This window comes from Gouania willdenowi, chromosome 21 (assembly GCF_900634775.1).
Source record: "Gouania willdenowi chromosome 21, fGouWil2.1, whole genome shotgun sequence".
Taxonomy (NCBI): domain Eukaryota; kingdom Metazoa; phylum Chordata; class Actinopteri; order Blenniiformes; family Gobiesocidae; genus Gouania; species Gouania willdenowi.
In genome coordinates, this window is record NC_041064.1 from 4,180,915 (window position 1) to 4,204,583 (window position 23,669).

A 23,669-nucleotide genomic window follows, 5' to 3' on the forward strand; every position below is an offset into this window, starting at 1 on the left:
TTTCTGTAATCATCCTCTTCTCTGGGATAAACTCTTATATTGTTTCTAAAAAAAACGTCCTGATCCACGTCGTTAAACAGCTTTTCCCTTTAGTCTGAACAGCCCGTAGGAAACACTTGGTCTCGGCCCAGGAACTTTTACACTATACGACCCAATAATCAGGAATCTATAAACACTTGTGGATCTCGACTCAGTCTTTATGAGGCAGGGGATCCAGTAAGTTAAAAACAGATAATAAGTCATGACATGTTGACTCACTGTGCTGTGTTCTCTCTACTGGTGAGGGAGAACACACAGCACACAGGACGGTGACGGGTTCTCTGTGTGTGTGTGCATTTAGACATGTTCAGTTGACATGTGATCGCTCGTCCACGCACCGGAGCACATGCATGTTTCCTGCTTGGTATTTATTGTGTGTGTGTGTGAGAGAATGTGTGTGTGTGTGTGTGTTGATCAGACATCAGGCACCAGTCGCAGACAGCGAGGTCAGTCATCCACTAATCATATTAACATTCCTTCAGAATGACCCAATGCCTCCGTCTATTTTTTTTCTTCTTTATGCTCCATCCATCGCTTCACGTACAATTTCCACTTATTGTCTACATTTAGTCTGGATTTTTATCACTTCTTCAGCATCACTTGTTGCTTTTTAAAGGGATCCTCACACAAATGTGGCCTAAAACCTTTGAAATGTCCTTATTAGAAGATCTATACCTAACAAAACACATTATTTTGCACCATATTCGTTTTATTAACTTTTAAAACTGGGACTACTTTACCCTGTGCACCGCCATGTTGAAACGACATCACTGATGAAGCGAATCGCCCCATTCAGCACATTGAGTTCTATAGGAGGAACTTGTGCTGCTTTGAGTTGCTCTAAAAATCAGTAAAAGTTAAAAAAAGTTGATGTAAACCACTTTTGTTTAACCAAAATTCGATAAACAAAATTTGCGAGCCGAAAAAATCTGTGACCGCGGGGGGCAACAGTTCCATATCTGCTGTTTCGTAGACGCCATGAAGAAGAGAAGACGATAATCTGTCGCACGCGCACACGCACAGCAGGCACACGCACACACAGCAGGCATCGGCCACAAGTCAAAATTACTCAAAAAACACAGAAAAATGCATCCTGGAACACGCACACACACACACAAAACATTATGAAATGACTTATGGATACACGCAAACAACTAAACTATGAAAAACAATAATAAAAACTAATAAAAGATGACTAATAACTAATAAATGACTCCATAAATACACTAAAGGAAAGCAGAAGTACACTAAAGGACAATGTCAATACACAAAAAAGAAATGACTTCAAACATACCCCCCCAAAAAAATCAAAAATTGCTTCAAAAAACCCCAAAACAACAAAAAAGAAAAACCACAAAATAAGAAAATACAGACATAATGATGCCAAAAAATACACAAAAATACAACAGAAATACAAATTTAAAACAAAAACACACAAAATCACTTCAGAATTACGCAAGACAACAAAAACTATCTAAAACAACAAATATATAAAACCATAACAAAACACACACAAAATGACAACAAAAGCATACAAAATAAAAAAAAAAACACAAAAATATACGAAAGGACACAAAACACACAAAATTGCTTCAAAAATACACAAAAAGGGTAAAAAAATAGCAAAAACACAAAATAAAACACACTTTGCTCTTTCCTGCTTAGATTCTCTCTTGTAAATGAGACCATGTTGTCTCAGTGGGACTTAAAGTATCTGTAAATAAAAGTTATTATTCTAATGTAAATAATGTGGCCCACAGATCAGAAACAATCCCAGTTTTGTGATTAAAGTATAAAAGTTGCCCCTTCTCTGACCTGGAGCTCATGTTTGTTTTTGTGGTGTCTGCCTCTTGTATTTTTGATCCTCCCTTTATCTGATGATTGTTTTTGGATCATCAGAGGTTGTGGTTTTCATTCTGTTCCATTAGATTCATCATGTGCTCACTGTTCCATCGTCTATGTGTCCTTATAAGGTTAGAGAGAAGGAATCCAGTTAAAGCTTCCTGCTGTCTGTCTGACTGACTGACTGACGGCTAACTATTAGTCTGTGTTTGACTCAAACAGGCTGCTTAGTGTGTGTGTGTGTGTGTGTGTGTGTGTGTGTGTGTGTGTGTGTGTGTGTGTGTTCATTAGCACATGTCTGTTTCTCAGGAGGATGTCATTATTCTTCCTCGTACAGTAGCTAATCTGTTAGCTTTCACTCTTTAGCCACACGGACCTTTTTTCTCGTTCCCACTGAAACCAAAACAACATTTCACAAACGCACGCGCACACACACACACACACACACACACACACACGCACACACACGCACATACACACACACACACGCTGCTGATGGTGGAATGTACTGTAGCTAATGTGACTCAGATGATACGTTCACGTCAAGTTGCCAGACGTTAAACTTGATCTGATTCGTAAAATAGATTAAAAAAAAAGGTCTTAAAAAAGTTCTAAACTTCGAGGAATTATTACTGATGTTATGTCATGAATAAATCTGTATTTTAATTGTGCAAAAGAAAAAAGAGGATCTCTGCAACTGGGTGTAGGGGAAATATCGGAATTAGATTTCGGCCAAATGAGTTGTAAATATTAGACAAAAAGCTAATATTGTGCATCACTATTAGAAACTAAGACTGGAACATGTGAACTAAACCTCCAGGTTTCTTGATAATGGGCGTGGCTCCTGAAGCAGTTAAGACACGCCCAGTTTATACTATAAAATCGCCAATGAACAATATCTATGCTATGCTAACGAGCTACACAACACTCACTATAGCTCTCTATTCACTCATCTCTCAGTCCAACCTACCCTCCACAGATTGTAGAGCACACAGGTGCTAGTTCTTATAAAAGGGGCGGAGCCAACAGTGCTGGTTCGTGACACACAATGGACCAATGACGTCACAGAATCTTGTTCTCAGCAAATAGCAAAACTAAACTGTAATATCCAGGTTTCAACCCATAGAGGGCAGTCACGCTGACATTTATGTAGCAGACATGGTGTATACTACACCATGTATACTACACCATGTATACTACACCATGTCTGCTACACCATGTATACTACACCATGTCTGCTACACCATGTATACTACACCATGTATACTACACCATGTATACTACACCATGTATACTCCACCATGTCTGCTACACCATGTATACTACACCATGTCTGCTACACCATGTATACTACACCATGTATACTACACCATGTATATTACACCCATGTATACTACACCATGTATACTACACCATGTATACTACACCATGTATACTACACCATGTATACTAGACCATGTATATTACACACATGTATGCTACACACATGTATACTACACCCATGTATACTACACCATGTATACTACACCATGTATACTACACCCATGTATACTACACCCATGTATACTACACCATGTATACTACACCCATGTATACTACAATATGTATACTACACCATGTATACTACACCATGTATACTACACCATGTATACTAGACCATGTATGCTACACCATGTATGCTACACACATGTATGCTACACACATGTATGCTACACCATGTATATTACACCATGTATACTAGACCATGTATACTACACCATGTATCCTACACCATGTATACTACACCATGTATACTACACCATGCATACTAGACCATGTATACTAGACCATGTATACTACACCATGTATGCTACACCATGTATACTACACCATGTATGCTACACCATGTATGCTACACCATGTATACTAGACCATGTATACTACACCATGTATGCTACACCATGTATACTAGACCATGTATACTACACCATGTCTGCTACACCATGTCTGCTACACCATGTATACTACACCATGTATACTACACCATGTCTGCTACACCATGTATACCACACCATGTCTGCTACACCATGTATACTACACCATGTATACTACACCATGTCTGCTACACCATGTATACTACACCATGTATACTACACCATGTCTGCTACACCATGTATACTACACCATGTATACTAGACCATGTATATTACACACATGTATGCTACACACATGTATACTACACCCATGTATACTACACCCATGTATACTACACCATGTATACTACACCCATGTATACTACACCCATGTATACTACACCCATGTATACTACACCCATGTATACTACACCATGTATACTACACCATGTATACTACACCATGTATACTACAATATGTATACTACACCATGTATACTACACCATGTATACTACACCATGTATACTAGACCATGTATACTACACCATGTATACTAGACCATGTATACTACACCATGTATGCTACACCATGTATACTACACCATGTATGCTACACACATGTATGCTACACACATGTATGCTACACCATGTATATTACACCATGTATACTAGACCATGTATACTACACCATGTATGCTACACCATGTATACTACACCATGTATACTACACCATGTATACTAGACCATGTATACTAGACCATGTATACTACACCATGTATGCTACACCATGTATACTACACCATGTATGCTACACCATGTATGCTACACCATGTATACTAGACCATGTATACTACACCATGTATGCTACACCATGTATACTAGACCATGTATACTACACCATGTCTGCTACACCATGTCTGCTACACCATGTATACTACACCATGTATACTACACCATGTCTGCTACACCATCCATGTATACTACACCATGTATACTACACCATGTATACTACACCATGTCTGCTACACCATGTATACTACACCATGTATACTACACCATGTCTGCTACACCATGTATACTACACCATGTATACTAGACCATGTATACTAGACCATGTATATTACACACATGTATGCTACACACATGTATACTACACCCATGTATACTACACCCATGTATACTACACCATGTATACTACACCATGTATACTACACCATGTATACTACACCCATGTATACTACACCATGTATACTACACCATGTATACTACACCATGTATACTACACCCATGTATACTACACCATGTATACTACACCATGTATACTACACACATGTATACTACACCATGTATACTACACCCATGTATACTACACCATGTATACTACACCATGTATACTACACCCATGTATACTACACCATGTATACTACACCATGTATACTACACCATGTATACTACACACATGTATGCTACACACATGTATGCTACACACGTGTATGCTACACCATGTATACTAGACCATGTATACTACACCATGTATGCTACACCATGTATACTACACCATGTATACTACACCATGTATACTAGACCATGTATACTAGACCGTGTATACTAGACCGTGTATACTAGACCATGTATACTAGACCATGTATACTACACCATGTATGCTACACCATGTATGCTACACCATGTATGCTACACCATGTATACTACACCATGTATACTACACACACAATCTAGCAGAGACTCGCACAATCCCGAAAATAGACGCACGGGTCAAAAATCGGCTCAAAATGGGCCAAAAATCACAGTGTATACTTGTCTGAACATGTTTTTAATTAATTTTAACTATTTTTTTATTTTAACTTATCTAGGGTGAATTCATGTTGAATTTAAAGTATTGATCAAAGTACAGTCTGGCACAAAGTCTTGCGCTGCTTGTACTTGAGTAGAGAGGGAGGATTGAGTACACAAGAAATACTGGAATGTATACTATATGGGGATATTTTTTAAGTATGCATGGTGAGCACACTAGTCATACTTAACCGTCCCATGATGCATTGCGAGCAGAATGCAAAATTGTCCTTGGACAGGCTTCAAGCTAAACATCAAACATCCCCTTTTCAAAATAAAAGCATCTCTTCTTGTCTTCCATTAGTTTTTTTTAAACCCTTTGGTAAATAGGGCTCTTGTTTTGAAGTTAACAGGAAGTTTAGTCAGCAGCACAATGGAGGGTCTCTGAAAATCTCCGGAATGTCAGAATTAAATGTGTCTACGTGAGTTTTATGGATGAAATGAGCACATGTTGATATTCTACTTGGTCACTTTCTCACTTCAAATGTTTCCAGAACTTTCAAAGTAAAGGTGGAGAATCAACAGAGATATTTAGTCTCAGGTTCCAAATGCATCTTGGGAAAGTTGGAGGTATACTTCAGTGTGTGTATCCAGGTGACTGCTTACACTAGCTGTGCAGTAATGGAGTACCTCAGCGTACATTGGGCCTCTCTATCCCTAAATCCTACAGATTAGCACAACGTGCTACGTTCCTATTGGCCAGCCGTGCAGAATGTAGCGATCAGCAGAATGTCGGAGTTTATTCCTGTGGATTTATGGTTGTACGGATATGGAATTATTAACGGAGCTTGGTAAAGTAGGACCTTATTAGGTTAGGTGCAGGTTCTCCTTTCTACAGTATATTCAGCTTTTAGTGCATTCAGTGTTCTGATTACCTACTGAATTCACATGGATGCCTTTCTATTGGTCCAAACACTTGAAAAACATAGTAGGCATAAAATGAACAAACCGTCACATAAACCAATGTCACATTTAATAGACATTGAAAAGGGACAGAAAATGGAAGACCCTGAACATAAACAAGTCTATACTGTATTGTAGTGTGTAAATAAAGAGAATGTTGAGAGAGAAAAAGGAGTTTCATTGAACACAAACAACTCTCTGAGCCCAACAAAGACGTCCACTCAGCTACAAGGTTTACTGCTCTACTCTGACTAGTGGAGAGGTGGGGGTGTAATCCCCAGCCTGTACTCCTATTTACACACTCTACTCAAGGTAGCACCACTGCTTCTATTCAATAATCTATAATAAATCTGATAAACATATAAGATATATAAACACAACAGAATAATGACCAATCAGAGCTTTAATACGGGAAAAAACAAAAAGCCTGTGTCTGTATTTCTGTTGTTTTGTGTTTTTTGGTGGTGATTTTGTAGGTTTTTTGTGTATTTTTGTTATGCTTTTCGTCTTGATTACGTAATTTTGTGTATTTTCGTTCTTTTGCATATATTTGTTGTCATCTTTTGTGTCATTTTGTATATTTTTTTCTCATTTTATGTTTTTTTTTCGTGTATTTCTCAGTATTATTTAATGTTTCTTGGATTCATTTTGTGTACCTTTTTATAGGTTTTTTTTGTTATGCTTTTTACAGTAGATCTGTTGCCAGCACCAGAAAAAAAAAATCAGATACCTACAGTATTCCCTATGATAGAACAAAACACAACAGAATAATCACCAAATCATTACAGCAAACAAAGGGCCTGTGTCTCTTTTTATATGTATATTTTGTTTTTGTTTTGGCTCATGGATTTTTTTAAAATCAAATTTTGGTAAACAAAAGAGGTTTACATTGACTTTTTTAACTTTTTCTGATTTTTAGAGCAACTCAAAGCAGCACAAATTGTCATTTTGACTGAAAAAGCTGCTAAATGATCCTCCATAGAACTCAATCTGCTGAAAGAGGCGAATCGCTTCATCAGTGACGTCATTTCAACATGGCGGTGAACAGGGTAAAGTAGTCCCAGTTTTCAAAGTTATGAAACAAATATGATACAAAATGATGTGTTTTGTTAGGTATAGATCTTCTAATAAGTTCATTTCAAAGGTTTTAGGCCATATTTGTAAAAACAGTGGAGGATCCCTTTAAAAAGCAGAGTTTGGACGTTGTTGGAAACACATGGAATAGTTTGAGTGGATCCCACACACAGATTTAACTCATCCTCACAGACTCAGAGTTGCCCTCTAGCAGCTGTAAGAGGATCTGGTTTCATTTCCTGTTGATGGAAACACTTTTCCCACTTTGTCCAGTCGTTCCTTTTATGGTTTGATGTAGTTGATCCTCAGTGTTTCTCTGTTTCTATTAGTTTTCCTTATTTAGAAAGCGTGAGTTTGTGGGATTGTTTCTACGTTAGTTCAAGGTTAACGCAGTTCTCTGAACACAATCCAACATTCATGTGTTTCATTGTTTGACTCACAATAGCTTTTGGGAAAATCCCAGGATAGTCTTTTATTAAACCTTTGTAACTGTATCTTAGCTTCCTTTCTACTACTGTACAATGTTATGTTTTTGTCCATTGTGCATAAATAGCCGTCATAGCATTAGGTGACTTTTCCCCTTAAAAACTCATTATTCGTGGTGATGTACTTATTTAGAGCCTCTGATTTTTGTTTGGAAACTTACCTAATTCTGTTTCAGATTTTTTATATTTCCACATCACGTCTGCGTCAGTTTACACTCTGTTTGGTTTCCATTTCATCATGTTTCCCTGATTAGATGACCTTACTTGCTATTAAAGTTCTTGAAACTGAATCAAACATGTTAAACAAGGTTAATAAAGTAAACTACTGTTATTAATTTGACATTTTATAGGCTTGAGAACTACATTTTACACCCTTAACCACCCGTTTGATGGAAAAATTCCATGGGAATGTGTGATATGGTCCCACAACATTATTTGTGAAACCTTTAATTACCTCCAACCGGAGAATCATCCTCACGTTTTGCAAAAAATCCACACAGCCAAGTGATTTAATGCTTCTGCTGTGATGTGTCACCAGGTAAACTGACCACCAGTTAAAGGAACACTGTGTGTAACATTTGGCCACTAGGGGCGCTAGACCTGTAACTTTCCCGTCAAGCGCCCCTAGTGGCCAGAAGCACCGCAGCACTGTCGCAAAAATCAAAAATCAGTCAGTTGGACCAGCCTCCCTTGTCTTTTGATGCAGAACTTAGGGATAAGGATTGGCTCAAGGGCTGAGTCGGTTGGGCCGGGGTGCGAAACGGGGCTGGCCTGGTGCAGTCACTGCCTCCCTCCTCTCCCTGCCGCCGCTGGAGGCCCGGCCCTCCTCGCCGCGTCAGTGCCGCTCCCCCCCTACTTCCTGGCCTTGTTGCCGTCATCGGCACCTTTTGCTGGGGGTCGGCGTGGCGGACAGGGAGATTGCGAGAAGGGCTTGGCGCGCGTCCAGAGTCGCTGCCGCCGAGACACGGCCCCGCACACCGCCCTGCGCACAAGGATCGCCCGTCAGCTCCATCCCAAGCAAACGGGGCGAGACCAGGGAGTAGGAGGGGAGCGCTACCGACGTGGCGAGGCGGGCCGAGCACCAGGTCTCCGGCGGCGGGGAGAGCCCAGCCCCGCTTCGCACCCCAGCCTGACCGACCCAGCCCTGAGAGCCAATCCTTATCCCAGACTTCCCTTACTAAAGAATCCACGTTTAACTGAACTATCACGGTGATTAGTGCACCATTAACAACACTAAACTACCACGTTGTGCTCTTTTGGCTGTAAACAGAGGCTAAACATGTTTCAGCCGCCCACAGCAATGGCGGCAGGTCGGGAAATGCCCGTATGTTGTGACGTCACGTGGGAACTATATATATCCGAGCCTGTGGTCACGTGACTGCCGTAAAGTGAAACGTTCTCCAGGCATTCACCAGGTCACATGACCTGGTGAAAGACGGTCCGTCTCTCCAAACTTACATAGTCGGTATTTAAAGAAGGAAGCCCTGTTAGGGGCGTTGATACTGTCAGTGCTGGACATTGGTCTGAGGAATCATTTAAAATAACTCTTTAATTTAATTTAAAGTCCGCGGTGTGGCTTTAAGCTAATACACCATCAGCTAAACCTGTTTTTGTTCCAGAGCTTTTTCACGTTTGATCACAACACAATGAAAAACACACTTAGCTCTGCATCAATTATTCAATCACAGGATAACACGATCACGACTCGATCCTTAACACGTAGCAAGAGAATTCAAACAGGATTATTGGCAGAATTGGAAACACTTTGTCCGTTGGTCAAACTTTCTAGACAATCAATCATTAGTTTTCTGGTGTAAATTTGTGATAATGTTCCAAAACATGAATCTGTCAGGTTGTGGCCTTATTTTAAATGAAAAGGGACAGACTAAAATTGCAATTGCTACGATTCCTTTTTTTTCCATCAATTTTCCACAATCACGTTAAATCAAAAGCTCTAGATCAGATTCAGGTGTTCAGACGTCTAAAACATGCAGGACGGAGGATCTCCAGGACCAGACGTCAGCATCCCTGCTCTAGAATATAGATTATCAGTTGTTTTATGAGGTGCTGAAAATGATGGAGTGAAAGCAATCAAAGCAAACCTCAAAGAAATAAAACATTTAAGTTGTGTTTGTTTGGAGATCTAAAGTCTGACACCATCTGTTGTCCTTTCACAATAAAGTCTTTAATTTTCAAAACAATTAAAGATGCTATTTGAGACTAAATGAAGATAACATTAAACCTGGCTTCATAAGTGATCATTAGGGAAACAATACTTTACACAATCGCATTAGGACGTGGCATTTACTGCCTTCCTGTCACACCACGGCTAAACAAATGTCTTTGCAGACAAACCTACACACATTCCTCCTCTTCCTCACCTCCACACACTGCTGACGTGATGCCAGCCTTTATAGTTTCATCAGAAACAACAAAAATACACAAAATGACTACAAAAAACATGAATAATTACAGAGAAAAACACAAAACCACAACCAAAACATAATAATAAAAAAGAAAAATTATTAAAACGACAACAAAAACACACGATATCAATCCAAAAAAAAAAGCATAACAAAAATACACAAAACAATCAGAAACAATGAAAACGCACAAAATGACTAATAAAAAAACATGAATAATTACTGAGAAATACAAAAAACGACAAGCAAAACATATTAAAAAAAAACAAAAACAAAATTGAAAAGCAAACAAAACAACGAAAATACACCAAATAAATCCTAAAAACATACAAAATTACATAAAAACGTAAAAGCACTGCAAAAATACACAAAAAAACTATAACATCAAAAATATATTTCAAACGGCAACAAAAATACACAAAATGACTCCATAATACATGAATAATTACAGATAAATTCACAAAACGACAACCAAAACATGTTTAAAAACAAAATAAAACCAAAAAAACACAAAATCAATTTAAAAACAAACAAAATTACATAAAAACACAAAAGCACAACAAAAATACACAAAAAAATATCAGAAACATTTTCAAAATTGCAACAAAAAACATGAATAATTACAGAGAAATACACCAAACGACAATCAAAATATATTGTAAAAAAAAACCCAGAATAATAAACAAAACCACAACAAAAATACACAAAATGACTCGAAAAAAGATGAATTACAGAAAAATAGAAAAAGGTTGGTGACCCTTGATTTAGAATGTGTTCTTAAATTTAGCATCAAGATGAAAAACGTTAAAGAAAGAAGAGCCTAAAAAAGGCCCCTGAGGAACACACGAGGAAGTTGATCTTTTGCATATTATTTATTTTCTAAACTGAGGAAAAAGAAAAGCCATTTATTAGGATTCAATTCCATAATGTCTGTGTCACACACACCGCTCGCTGTAACAAATGGCCTCTATACATATATATATATATATATATATGTATATATGAATATTAGCCTTTGTGTGGAACTGTGACAACATCACAGCACCCTGTTGATTTAGCTCCTCTGTCCTCAGGGGGAAAGTCTTCCAAAATACACACACACACATACACGGAAACGCACACACACACACACACACACACACACACACACACACGCACACACACACACACACACACACACACACACACACACACACACACACACACACACACACACACACACACACACACACACACACACACACACACACACACACACACACACACACACACACACACACACACACACTTGGAAACAAAGTTGCTGTGTGTTTTGTTGTCTGATAATTGTTTTTAAGCAAACATCATTTTGCTATTGGAGACAGCGCACCCATAACCATGAATCAATGAAATGATAATGGAGCCACGGGGGGAAAAAAAACCTAAAAACCTAAAAAACAACACATCTTCAGCACTGAAAGAGAAAAACCAATAGCTCTCTTCTACCTTTTATCACTTTCTCTCTCACTTTGTGATTTGACATTCAAAAAAAGCCTTTCAGCAAACACTGCGTCAGGTAAACACTCACGTCGGCTTTAATTAATAAATGCATTGTCGCTGACGAGAGGAGCTTGTTTAGAAATATTAAATTATATCGTTTCTATCCCTCTTTGCTTTATAAACACAAACAAAATTTTAGATTTGGCTGCAGAGAGCGACGTCATGTGATACTATTGATGGTTCGCCAAACAAAAGAAAAGAGCTTCTGGGTTTTCACACAGTGAACTAATAAACAAAGACATGCAAATTCATCTAAAAACACCCAAAAAGTACCTTTATGAACATTTTTATTCCTTGAAACGACGGAGCAGCCGATTCTGACCTGATGTGAAGTAGTAGAGCTTTATTCTGAGGCAGCATTTATTATTTAGGTTTTTGTGTAAATTTCTTTTTTATTTTCCATCCATATTTAATTTACTATTGTTTTAGGACTCAAAAAACACAAATACAAAATGACTCTAAAAACATACAAAATCACATAAAAAACACAAAAGCACAAGAAAAAATACACAAAAAATTATAAAAAAAAAAATATTCAAAACCTCAAATGAAATACACAAAATGACTCCAAAAAATATAAATTACAGAGAAATAGACAATTAGAACCAAAAAAATGACAAAACAACAACAATAACATAAAATGAGACAAAAATATCAAAAATATATCCAAAAATACACAAAATGACTAAAAAACAAAACTAAATTACATAAAAATACAATAAGAAAAAAGCAAAAGAACCACAGAAAATTAAAAATCAACAACAAAAAGACTCAAAACAATAACAACAAATTGACACAATTCAATAAAAACATAAAAAGCAGAACACGAACAAACAAAAAACTTTAAAAATATCAGAAAAATATTCAAAACCACAACGTAAATACAACCAAAATATAAATCTAAATATATAATCTGTCTCTGAGCTGTGATACAGTGTCTATTTCTATTTCTCACCCTGTGAGGTTCGTTCTCAGCTCCTCTCCGACGCTGATCCAGCTCCTCATAGGGAGGAACCATGCCCTCCCTCCTGGCATGGAGGTATTCACGTCTCAGCTGCTGGATCCTCTCTATGCTGTGTAACACAGAAACATCATTTAGTGCTGTACAGTAGCAGAAATGATCAGTTGATATAGTTTATCAATCATTAGGGGTTGATCCAGGTAAAAACAGGCTGATGGTGCTACAACAAGCCTCTAAAGTTCAACATTTGAGAAATAAAATCACAACAAATCAACCATATGTGCTACAAATTTACAATTCTCATTAAAATGTTTGTGTATATTAACAGTCATCTTGTGTTTATGTGTAATTGCTGTCCTTTGCAGAAATGTTTTGTTGTGTTTTTTAATATATTTGTGTGTTTTTGTTGATAGTTTTGTACGTGTTCCTTTAATTTTGTGTATATTGTCGACTTCTGTTTTGTTGCACTTTTCTGCAAATCTTCTGTAATGTTTTTATGTTTTTTGTGTACTTGTTTCCATTTCTGCTGTTATGTAGTGTAATGTCACTGTTTTTGTCCATTTCTTTCTCATCTTGTTTGTTGTTTTGTGTGTATTTGTTGTCATCTTGTGTGTTTTTGGAGTACGTTTGTATTTATGTCATTTTTCAAAAACATTTTTTTAATTTTTTACTGTTTGGTGAATTTTTGCTTACGTGTTGTGTATTATTGCAGTGGTTTTTTGTATTTTTGCTGTCGTTTTGTAGTTTTTTTTTCATTACAGTTTTGTGGTTTTTTGCAGTTTTGTCTATTTTTGGGGGCTTTTCTGCAATTATTTTGTGTAGTTTTGCAGTTGTTTTTTGAATTTTTGCTGTCGTTTTGTAATTTTTTTAAATTAAAGTTTTGTGGGTTTTTTGCAGTTTTGTCTATTTTTGTTTTTTTGGTGGTGTTTTGTGGTTTTTTGCAATTGTTTTATGCATTTTTGCAGCTGTTTTTTGTGTTTTTGCAGTTGTTTTTTAGTATTTTTGCTGTTTTGTAATTTTTTAAATTACAGTTTTGTGTTTTTTGCAGTTTTGTCTATTTTAGTTTTTTTGGTGGTGTTTTGTGGTTTTTTGCAATTGTTTTGTGTATTTTTGCAGTTGTTTTGTGTAGTTTTGCAGTTGTTTTGTGTAGTTTTGAAGTCGTTTTGTGTATTTTTGTAGTTATTTTTTGCATTTTTGCTGTCGTTTTGTAGTTTTTTTTAATGACAGTTTTGTGTTTTCTGCAGTTTTGTCTATTTTTGGTGCTTTGTGAGGTTTTTTGCAGTTGTTTTGTGGTTTTTTGCAGTTGTTTTGTGTGTATCTCAGTCATTTTCTGCACATGTGGTCATTACAGTTTCTTAAGTAATGGTACAGTTACAGTTACGGTAAATCAATGCTGCTGAGAATTGTTTCCTCAGTGAACCAAACGTGTCAAAAAACGCTTGATAAATCGTCTCTGTTCATCTTTGGAATCTTTTTAAATCCACGTCCAGTATATAACTCAATTGCATGTAACTGTAACTAAGTGTGTAATATAAAACACATTGAGGACAGCTGTGGAGGCGATACATCAGCCAACAGAGAAACATCTGTTTCCTCACAGCGTCTTACACGATGAAAGTTTGACTGCTGGGCAGATGCACCGCGTACACGCTAACACACACGCACGTATACGCCAACACACACACATGTAAACGCCAACACACACACACGTACATGCTAACACACATGCGTATAATGCATTCAACACATTACGCACACACGTATTATTATAAATCACCTTGACATCTATCTTTACCTTCTTTTTTTTTTTATATCTATCAGACTTTTAGTTCCTTTCCTGAAAGACCCACAAAAACCAGTTAACGACAAAAACACAAAATGAGAGAAAAATACACAAAATGACTCTAAAAGCTGTAAAGGCAGCAACTAAAATACGCAAAAGAATGAAAATAGACAGAAGTACAACAAAAATACACAAAATGACTTCAAAATTACATAGAAACACAAAAGCAAAACAACAATACACAAAAAACCCTTATAAAGATACAAAATTAGTAAAAAAAAATAGATAGAATAACTCTACAAAACAAATCAAAACATTCACATAAAATTTTTAAAAAATGACTCAAACTCTAAAGACGGCAAGTAAAATACATAAATGACAAACACAAAAGCAAAACAAAAATACACAAAAACCTATAAAAACATTCAAAACAACAACAAAAAATAGATCAAAGAAAAAAATGAATTATAAAATGACAGAGAAATACACAAACCAAACCAAAGTATTCCTATAAAAAACAAAAACAACAAAGAAAACGACAAAAAAAAAAACACAAAACAACAGAAACACAGACAGGCCCTTATTTATTGTTAAAAAGTGATAAACAGTTAATTAATGGAAGTTTGATGTTCTAATACAGAGACAAAAATGAGCCGCTCTGATCTGATGGTCACATTTTTAGAGTTAGACCAATTGAATTTAATTAATAATATTGATAACAACAACAACAGCAACAATTATAACAATAACAATAATAACAATAATATTTTTGTTGCTATTTTGTGTGTTTTATGGAGTAATTTAGTGTATTTTATTTTCAAAGACATTTATTGTTTAAATTTAAATAATAAAAGATGTTTTTTAATCAACATGTTACTAAGCCTACATCTGGACCACAGCTCTGGTTTATCGATGGATAAATGTAGACTGTACATTTATTGTCTGTCCACACTCGTAAATACACACACTGACACACACTTGATGTAATTCATGAGCGCACATAAAAAGAAGAGGGGCAGGCTGGGAAATAAATCAACGTGATAAACAGACATGTACTGTATGTAAAACCAGGCCCATGAGTGCGAGATGAGGAAGTGAACTATTGATTATCTCTGGAGAACAAGCAGCGCTATAAAAACAGCCGACAACGTGACTTCATCTCTAACAACGCGTGGTCATTAAACATGGACAGAGACGTTCAATCTGTGAGCACAGTGTTACACGACCCTTACAATTTCATTATTGTCATAAGAATAATGTGTGTTCGTGAATTTTTTCAGTTGTTTGTTCATTTTTGCTGCTTGTGTTATATTTCGGTTGTTTTGTGTATTTTTGCAGTCGTTTTTATTTAATTTGCAAATGTTTAGTGTATTTTTGTGACTGTTTTGTACTTTTTTTTTGCTGTTTTGTGTATTTTTGCTGTTGTTTTGTGTATTTTTGCAGTCGTTTGGTTAATTTTTGCTGTTTTTTTTTGCTGCTTGTGTATTATTTCGGTTGTTTTGTGTATTTTGCAGTTGTTTTGTTTTGTTTATTTTTGTGATTGTTTTTTTTTTGCTGTTTTGTGTATTTTTGCAGTTGTTTTGTATATTTTTGCAGTTGTTTTGTGTATTTTTAGTTTTTTTTTTTTATTATTTATTTTGCATATTTTTGTATTCCTCTGACATTTTGTGCACATGTGGCCATTACGTGTCTCTTTTTCCAGGACACACCATAGGTGTGGTAAACAAATGCTGCTTAAACATGACAAAAATCACTTGATGAATCCACGCTGTACGTTTTTGAAATAAAAACCTTTAAAAACCACATGTGGAAACTGGAATCAGGACTCAGAGACAGTGACGTGAACTATTGATTAAAGCAGGACTATAAAAGCAGCCGACAACATGACTTCATTTTTAACAACGTGTGGTGATTAAACATCGATAGAGATGTTCAAACTGTGACGGAAAAAAAAACTATCATGTAATTATTCACAACTATTCTTTTCAGCTCATGGCTAACTTTTAAGAATAATGTGCAAAAAGTATTTTGTATATTAGAGTATTAATCACACTTAGTGTTAACACGCACGCACACACGCACACACACACACGATGATCAATGTCTTCCTCTCCTGCGCTCCCCCAATAATAATTCTATAAATGTTTAACATCTGAATTGGAAACTGGAAACCAGTCCCGTCTGTTAATATTCCTACCATTAATAATTGAGACGTCTGTTCCATTAATAACGTGACGTTAAATATATCTGTGTCCACGCTGAAGCAATGCATCGTTTGTATTAATATCTATGAATATTTACAGGACAGGGCCTGGTTTTTAAGGTTGCTTTGAAGTCATTTTGTGAATGTGCACAAGGGTCAAAGGTCACAAAGCTTGGCCGTTAATTTTTAATGAGGTAATGTAGGATGTGTCAGAATCCAGTCGCATGAGTAATACATCAGTAAAATAGTGTTTTACTTAAAAACACAAGGGCTCGCTGTGTATTCTGTATGTCTAGGATATAGTTTAGTCACAAAAAGATGAAATATGTGATAAAAAGGTTCAACTGAAAAATATTGAAAAGTGTTGATGGTGCTTTCCAATAAACGTGACTGAAACATGTCTGAGGATCGACGTGTTCGTACATTTGTGATGTATCGCCTTCCTTTATATGTGACACAAGGGAAATATGTCTGTGTGATGTTTGCATGTGTGTGTGATGATGTTTTCTTTATGGAAAAAAAGAACAATATGAGAAAATCTAAAAGAACTAGACAAAAGCACACAGGACAAATAGACAAAAACATAACTAAACAAAACAACATCAAACACACACAAATGATTCATTGAAGAAAAACAATCACTAAAGAAAAACATAAAATGACTCCAAAAACAGACAAAATGAAACAAAAGAAACACAAAACAAAATACAAATACACAAAATAAAACAAAAATGTACAAAATAAAACAAAAAAAAAACACAACATGACTCCAAAAACACGGGAAATAAAACAAAAATACAAAAAAATAAAACAAAAATACACAAAATATAATAAAAACACAAAAAATAAAACAGAAATACATGAAATGACAAAAAATACACAAAATAAAACTAAAATACAAAAATAAAACAAAAATACACAAAATTATTTAAAAAACACAAAAGATGACTACAAAAATTCATTAAAAAAAAAACAGTAGCTTACCACCACTAAGTGTGGAGTGAAAGAATAATGCCATGTAAAGTGCTTGAGTCACCATATTAAGGCCCTATATAAATCCAATGCATTAAACACACTTTTTTTTTTATTGTGAAGGGTTTTCTTTTAACAAGTGTTTTTATTTAAAACATGTATTCCGGTTTAAACGTGTTTTTAATTGAATAATAAAGACACAAATCTACTTTCCTAGAATTTACTCTTTTTTTTGTCAGGACTTGCAACACTTTTTCAAAGTTCACGTTCAAATAAAACCTCCAACACAAAACTAACAAACTGCACCAAAGAATCCTGTTGCTCTTCCTCATCACCCACAGCTTACACATTAATGCTCTAATAATTAGCAGACATCTTCCATAATGAAGTCTGACAACTGAAGATGTCCATCAGTGGATACAGGTGGGTCAGGTGCAGGAGGAAGAGGAGGAGGAGGAGGAAGAGGAGGAGGAAGAGGAGCATCTTTCTCCTTTTCCTCCTCACACTAACAGGAGGTGACGTGTGTTTTTCTAACGCTGTTGACAGGACATGACACTGGTACTCATCCAGTGCTGCTGACACACAGGGAGTAATTAGAGCTCCATCCACTGCCTGACATTCATCATCATCATCATCATCATCATCATCATCTGTCTGTGTGAACAGTTACAGGAGACGCTCAGAGTAGCAGAGGAGGAGGAGGAGGATGGCAGAACATCATTAGAGAGACAATCTACCCCCCCCACTCACGGTTTGTTGGTGAATGTTGGAAGCATGTCATTGTTTAGACGTGGCTTTGGCGCGTGTGTGTGTGTGTGTGTGTTTGTGTGTGTGTGTGCGTGTGCGTGTGTGTGTGCATGTGACAGACAGAGAGGCAGCTCTACAGGTGACTGACTTTAACATGACAGCTATAACAGGTCAGTCTGCTTCAAGACTGTGGATTACATCTCTGGAAACACTTTTTACATTTTACACACAAAGAGACAAAAAAAATAAATAAATACACCAATAACAGAAAAAAACAAACACAAAAACACAAAGTGAAAAACATGTAGAAAATGACAACATAAATAGACAAAATGACAAAAATAAAACAAACTAAATACAAAAAGTGAAAAGCGATAAACATACAATAAATGACTCGGAAAAACACAACATGACAAACAAAAATGCACATATTGACTCCAAACGCACACCAAATCAACACAAAAAAACACATAAATAGAATGAAAATGTACAAAAGGACAACAAACATACACAACGCAATAACAACAATTCACAAAACGACTCAACAAAACACACAAAATGACAAAAAATGCACATGTCGACTCCAATAACGCACAAGACAAACACAAAAACACATAGTGAAGTGAAAAAAAATATATACAAAATGACAAAAAAAATACACAAAGCAATAACAAAAATTCACAAACTGACTATAAAATGCACAAAACTTTGAAAAACGCACATAATGATTCCAATAACACAAAACAAAGACAAAAACACATGAAAATAGAAAATATAATGTACAAAATAAGAACAAAAATACACAAAATGACTTTAAAAGCACAAATTGGCTCCAATAACACAAAACAAACACAAAAAGACAAAGTGAAAGAAAAATATACAAAGCAAAAACAAAAATACAATAATAAAACACAAAATGACAAAAAAAAAACACGTTGACTCCAATATTACACAAAACAAACACAAAAACACATACAATGAAGGAAACATATGCAAAATGACAACAAAAATGCAAAAAAAATTATAATATATTGACTCCAATAATACACAAAACCATAAATGGAAATAAAAATGCACTAAATGACAAAAAAATGCAAGTAATTACATAAAAAAAACACAGAAAATGACAAAAAAAAAAAATATGCACATATAGACTCCAATAACACAAAAAACACATACAACGAAATAAAAAAACAAAAAAACATTAAAAACATACAAAACACAACAACAAAAACAGACTAAACCCTAAATTGTTCCCTGTGTTATTCTTTAAACTGGTCGTTATTCTAAACGCTGAAACATTGTTCAATCACGTACAAACAGTCTTTCTGTGGTTAATTATATGATTGTAAAACACAATAAAACAGTAAATGGACGTTCTATTTTCTTCCAACTCTTTGTGTTTAATTGCTCATGTGTGTGCTCGTGTGTGTGCTCGTGTGTGTCCTCTAACTGTGTGCGTGCTTCATTGTGGGCGGATGTCCTTTACTTGGAATTTATTTTTCATTGAGACTACTTGTGCAAACACAAGAGGCGGAAATCATAAATGAGAGGAAGAGAGCGCAACAGGGGGAGCAGACCTAGAAAAGGTCTATTGATGGGTGGGGGGGGGGCACAGAAGTGCCTCTTGAGAGCTTTTCCCTATTAGCCAGACTGAACCACACGTTCCCAGTCCAGAAAAAAAACTGTCCTCAGCATCGAAACCCTTCAGCCTCTTCTTTCTCACTCCTCTGTCAGTCAGTCTGAGCGCTTTCTAATTCTTTTACGTTTCTCTGCATTTACACATGGAAATATAGGATAAACCTGACCCTGTGTGTTTATTAACTATGCATTAAACCCGTCACAATTAAAGGATATTCAAAATGTAAAAAAAACAAGACATTCAAAACTACAAAAATGCACTAGGCATCAAAAAGACACAAAATGACTCCAAAGACACACAAAACAACAACAAAACAAGACACAAAATGGGAAAAAAACATACAAAGAAATTTACAAAACAACAACATACTGTAAATGCACAAAATGACACCAAATATACTTCAAAATTAAACACAAAACAACAAAAACAAACACACCGAATGACTTCAAAAACACAACTACAACAAAAAGACATATGACTTGAACAAAAATGCACAAAAGGAGAGAAAAATACACAATATGAGTCATATAGTGTAGTTTTCTCTCCTTTTGTGCATTATTGTGCATTTTTGTGGTTATATAATATGGCACAAAAAACACACAAAACAACAACAGAACAAAACACAAAATGAAAAAAAAAAAAACAGAACTACAGAGAAATGTACAAAACGACACCAAGTACACATAAAAAGTACTTTAAAATTACACACAATTACACACAAAAGAACAAAAACAAACACACCAAATGACTTCAAAAACACACAAAACTACAACAAAATGCACAAAAGGAGAGAAAAATACACAATATGAGTCATATAGTGTAGTTTTCTCTCCTTTTGCGCATTTTTGTGGTTATATATGGCCACAAAATGGCACCAAAAACACACAAAACAGCAAAAATACTAAATGAAAAAACAAAACAAAAAGACCCCACAAAATTACAGACAAATTTACAAAACAACTTAAACCCACAAAATGACAACAAATACACATAAAAAAGTTAGTAATTCGTGAGGACGCTATACACATCTTCACTAATTACAGGAATATACACCAAATGACTTCAAAAACAAAAATGCACAAAAGGAGATAGTAATACACTATATGACCACAAAATGACAACAAAAACTCATAAAACAACAAAACAAGTCACAAAATGAGAAAAAAAAAAAACTACAAAATAAACGCACAAAATGATAACAAATATACATAAAAATTACTCAAATGCTTCAACAAAAACCACATTAGACACAAAATAAAAACAATTAATAATTGGATGCTATACGTCTTTAATAAATACAGGATAATAAACTAAAATCACTTTAAAAACAAAACAAAACTACAACAAAAATGCACAAAAGGAGAGAAAAATACACTATATAAACTCACAAAACAACAACTACAATAAACACAACTACAACAAATATGTACCCTACCCCATGGAAGATTCCATTACACTTTGGAGGGGATCCGGATCAATATATTGATTCTAGATCAGATTAAACAATTGAAGAAGAAAAAAGTTCCTAAGAAATAAAAATCACCTGTTTAATTGTCGCATTTGATAGAAATATGAGCTGTGTGTGTGTGTGTGTGTGTGTGTGTGTGTGTGTGTGTGTGTGTGTGTGTGTTTTGACAGGACTTCAGGGCTGCGTTATCTTCATCTAAACATAATCCTGACATTTTATAATCATTTATTTGAAATAAAGCTGAGCTGGAATCAATATCAAGTAGAAACATCATAAATACTGTTTTATAGAATAACGTTTGATTTAAAATATTTACATAAAAGCCTACAAGAAGTCATGGTTAGCTACACGTTAGCGTTTGGTTTACTGTTGCTGCTACATCTTAGAAAGTGCTTTGTGTCAGCACCTACTGGTGGGAGGGGTGGGGGCAGGGGGTGGGGACCCTTTTAGGAGGATGGATTATAAATGAGTTCTACCTCTACTACTGCTTCTTGCTTTGACCCAGACTTTAAGATCTCTACGTTTGGCTTAAACATGTCCCAAGTGTTCATGTCTCCCAGTTATCACACAACGTACGAGTTGTTGATACATTTAAGAACACAGACAACTACACATGTGCACACTAACGTACTATACACGACACACTCAATCACTATATACTGTCTAGTATATACTATTAATATGACGAGCGTTCCCACTGAAGTATATATACTTCCAAGTTTCACAAGACGCATTTCGAACATACAACAAAAACCTGCTGAGTCATGGAGTCAGTTTGTGTATCTCTGTGAGATTGCTTTGTGTATTTTTGCTGTCATTTTGTATATTTTTCTTTCATTTTATGTGTTTTTGTGTGTTGGTGGTGTCAATTCATGCATTTCTTGTCATTTTGTGAGTTTTTGGAGTCATTTATGTAATAAATGTGCTGTCATTTTTGTTCATTTTATGCATTTTTGTGTTTGTTTTGTGTGTTAGCAGAGTAAATTTGTACATTATTTTCATCTTGTGTGTTTTTTAGAGTAATTTATTGTATTTGTGCTGTCATTTTGTTTCTTTCTCTTTCACTTTATGTGTTTTTGTGTGTTAGTGGTGTCAATTTGTGCATTTCTTGTAATTTTATGTATTATTTGCATTTTCATTTTTGTATATTTGTCTTTCACTTTGTGTTTTGTTGTTTGTATTGTTTTGAGTATGTGAGAAATACCCAAATGCATACTATATGGGGACAAGTATGCACGGTGAGCACACTATCTATGAGGTCGACACTACGTCTGTCGTGTTGGAAATGTCAAACTAAAGTTCTATTTATAATAAGTCTAACTCCAAAAATAGTATGTAGTGCGTTCACATTAGACAGTATAAAATGATTAAGTACGCAAGAAAACCCCGGATCTATATTATATGGGGACATTTTTTAAGTATGCATGATGGACACACTAGTCAAACTCAACCATCCCATAATGCATTGCAAGCAGAATGTAAAATGGCCCTGGGACCGGCTTCAAGCTAAAAATCAAACATCCTCTTTTCAAAATAAAAGCATCTCTTCTTGTCATCCATTAGTTTTTTTTGTTTGTTTTTTTTAAACATTTTTCTAAATAGGGCTCTTGTTTTGAAGTTAACAGGAAGTTTAGTCAGTAGCACAATGGAGCGTCTCCGAAAATCTCCAAAATGTGTGAATGAAATGTGTTTCCGTGAGTTTTTATGGCTCAAATGAGCACATGTTGATATTCTACTTGGTCACTTTCTCACTTCAAATGTTTTCAGAACTTTCAAAGTAAAGGTGGAGAACCAACAGAGATATTTAGTGTGATTCAGGTTTTTGTCGCTGTAGGTTCCAAATGTA

At 35.5% G+C, this 23,669-nt stretch overlaps 1 protein-coding gene across 6 annotated transcripts in view; it reads right to left on the reverse strand.

Annotated features, from left to right (window-relative positions):
* Positions 1–23,669, reverse strand: part of pard3bb (par-3 family cell polarity regulator beta b) — a 257,492-nt gene that overhangs the window by 58,299 nt on the left and 175,524 nt on the right. For all 6 annotated transcript variants that reach the window (XR_003672664.1, XM_028436419.1, XM_028436418.1 and 3 more), the window contains one exon: positions 13,003–13,120. Coding sequence is in view for 5 of the 6 variants with exons in the window: in XM_028436419.1 (XP_028292220.1) it covers positions 13,003–13,120 (118 nt within the window). In the remaining variant the exon portion in view is untranslated. The remainder of the gene's footprint in view (positions 1–13,002; positions 13,121–23,669) is intronic.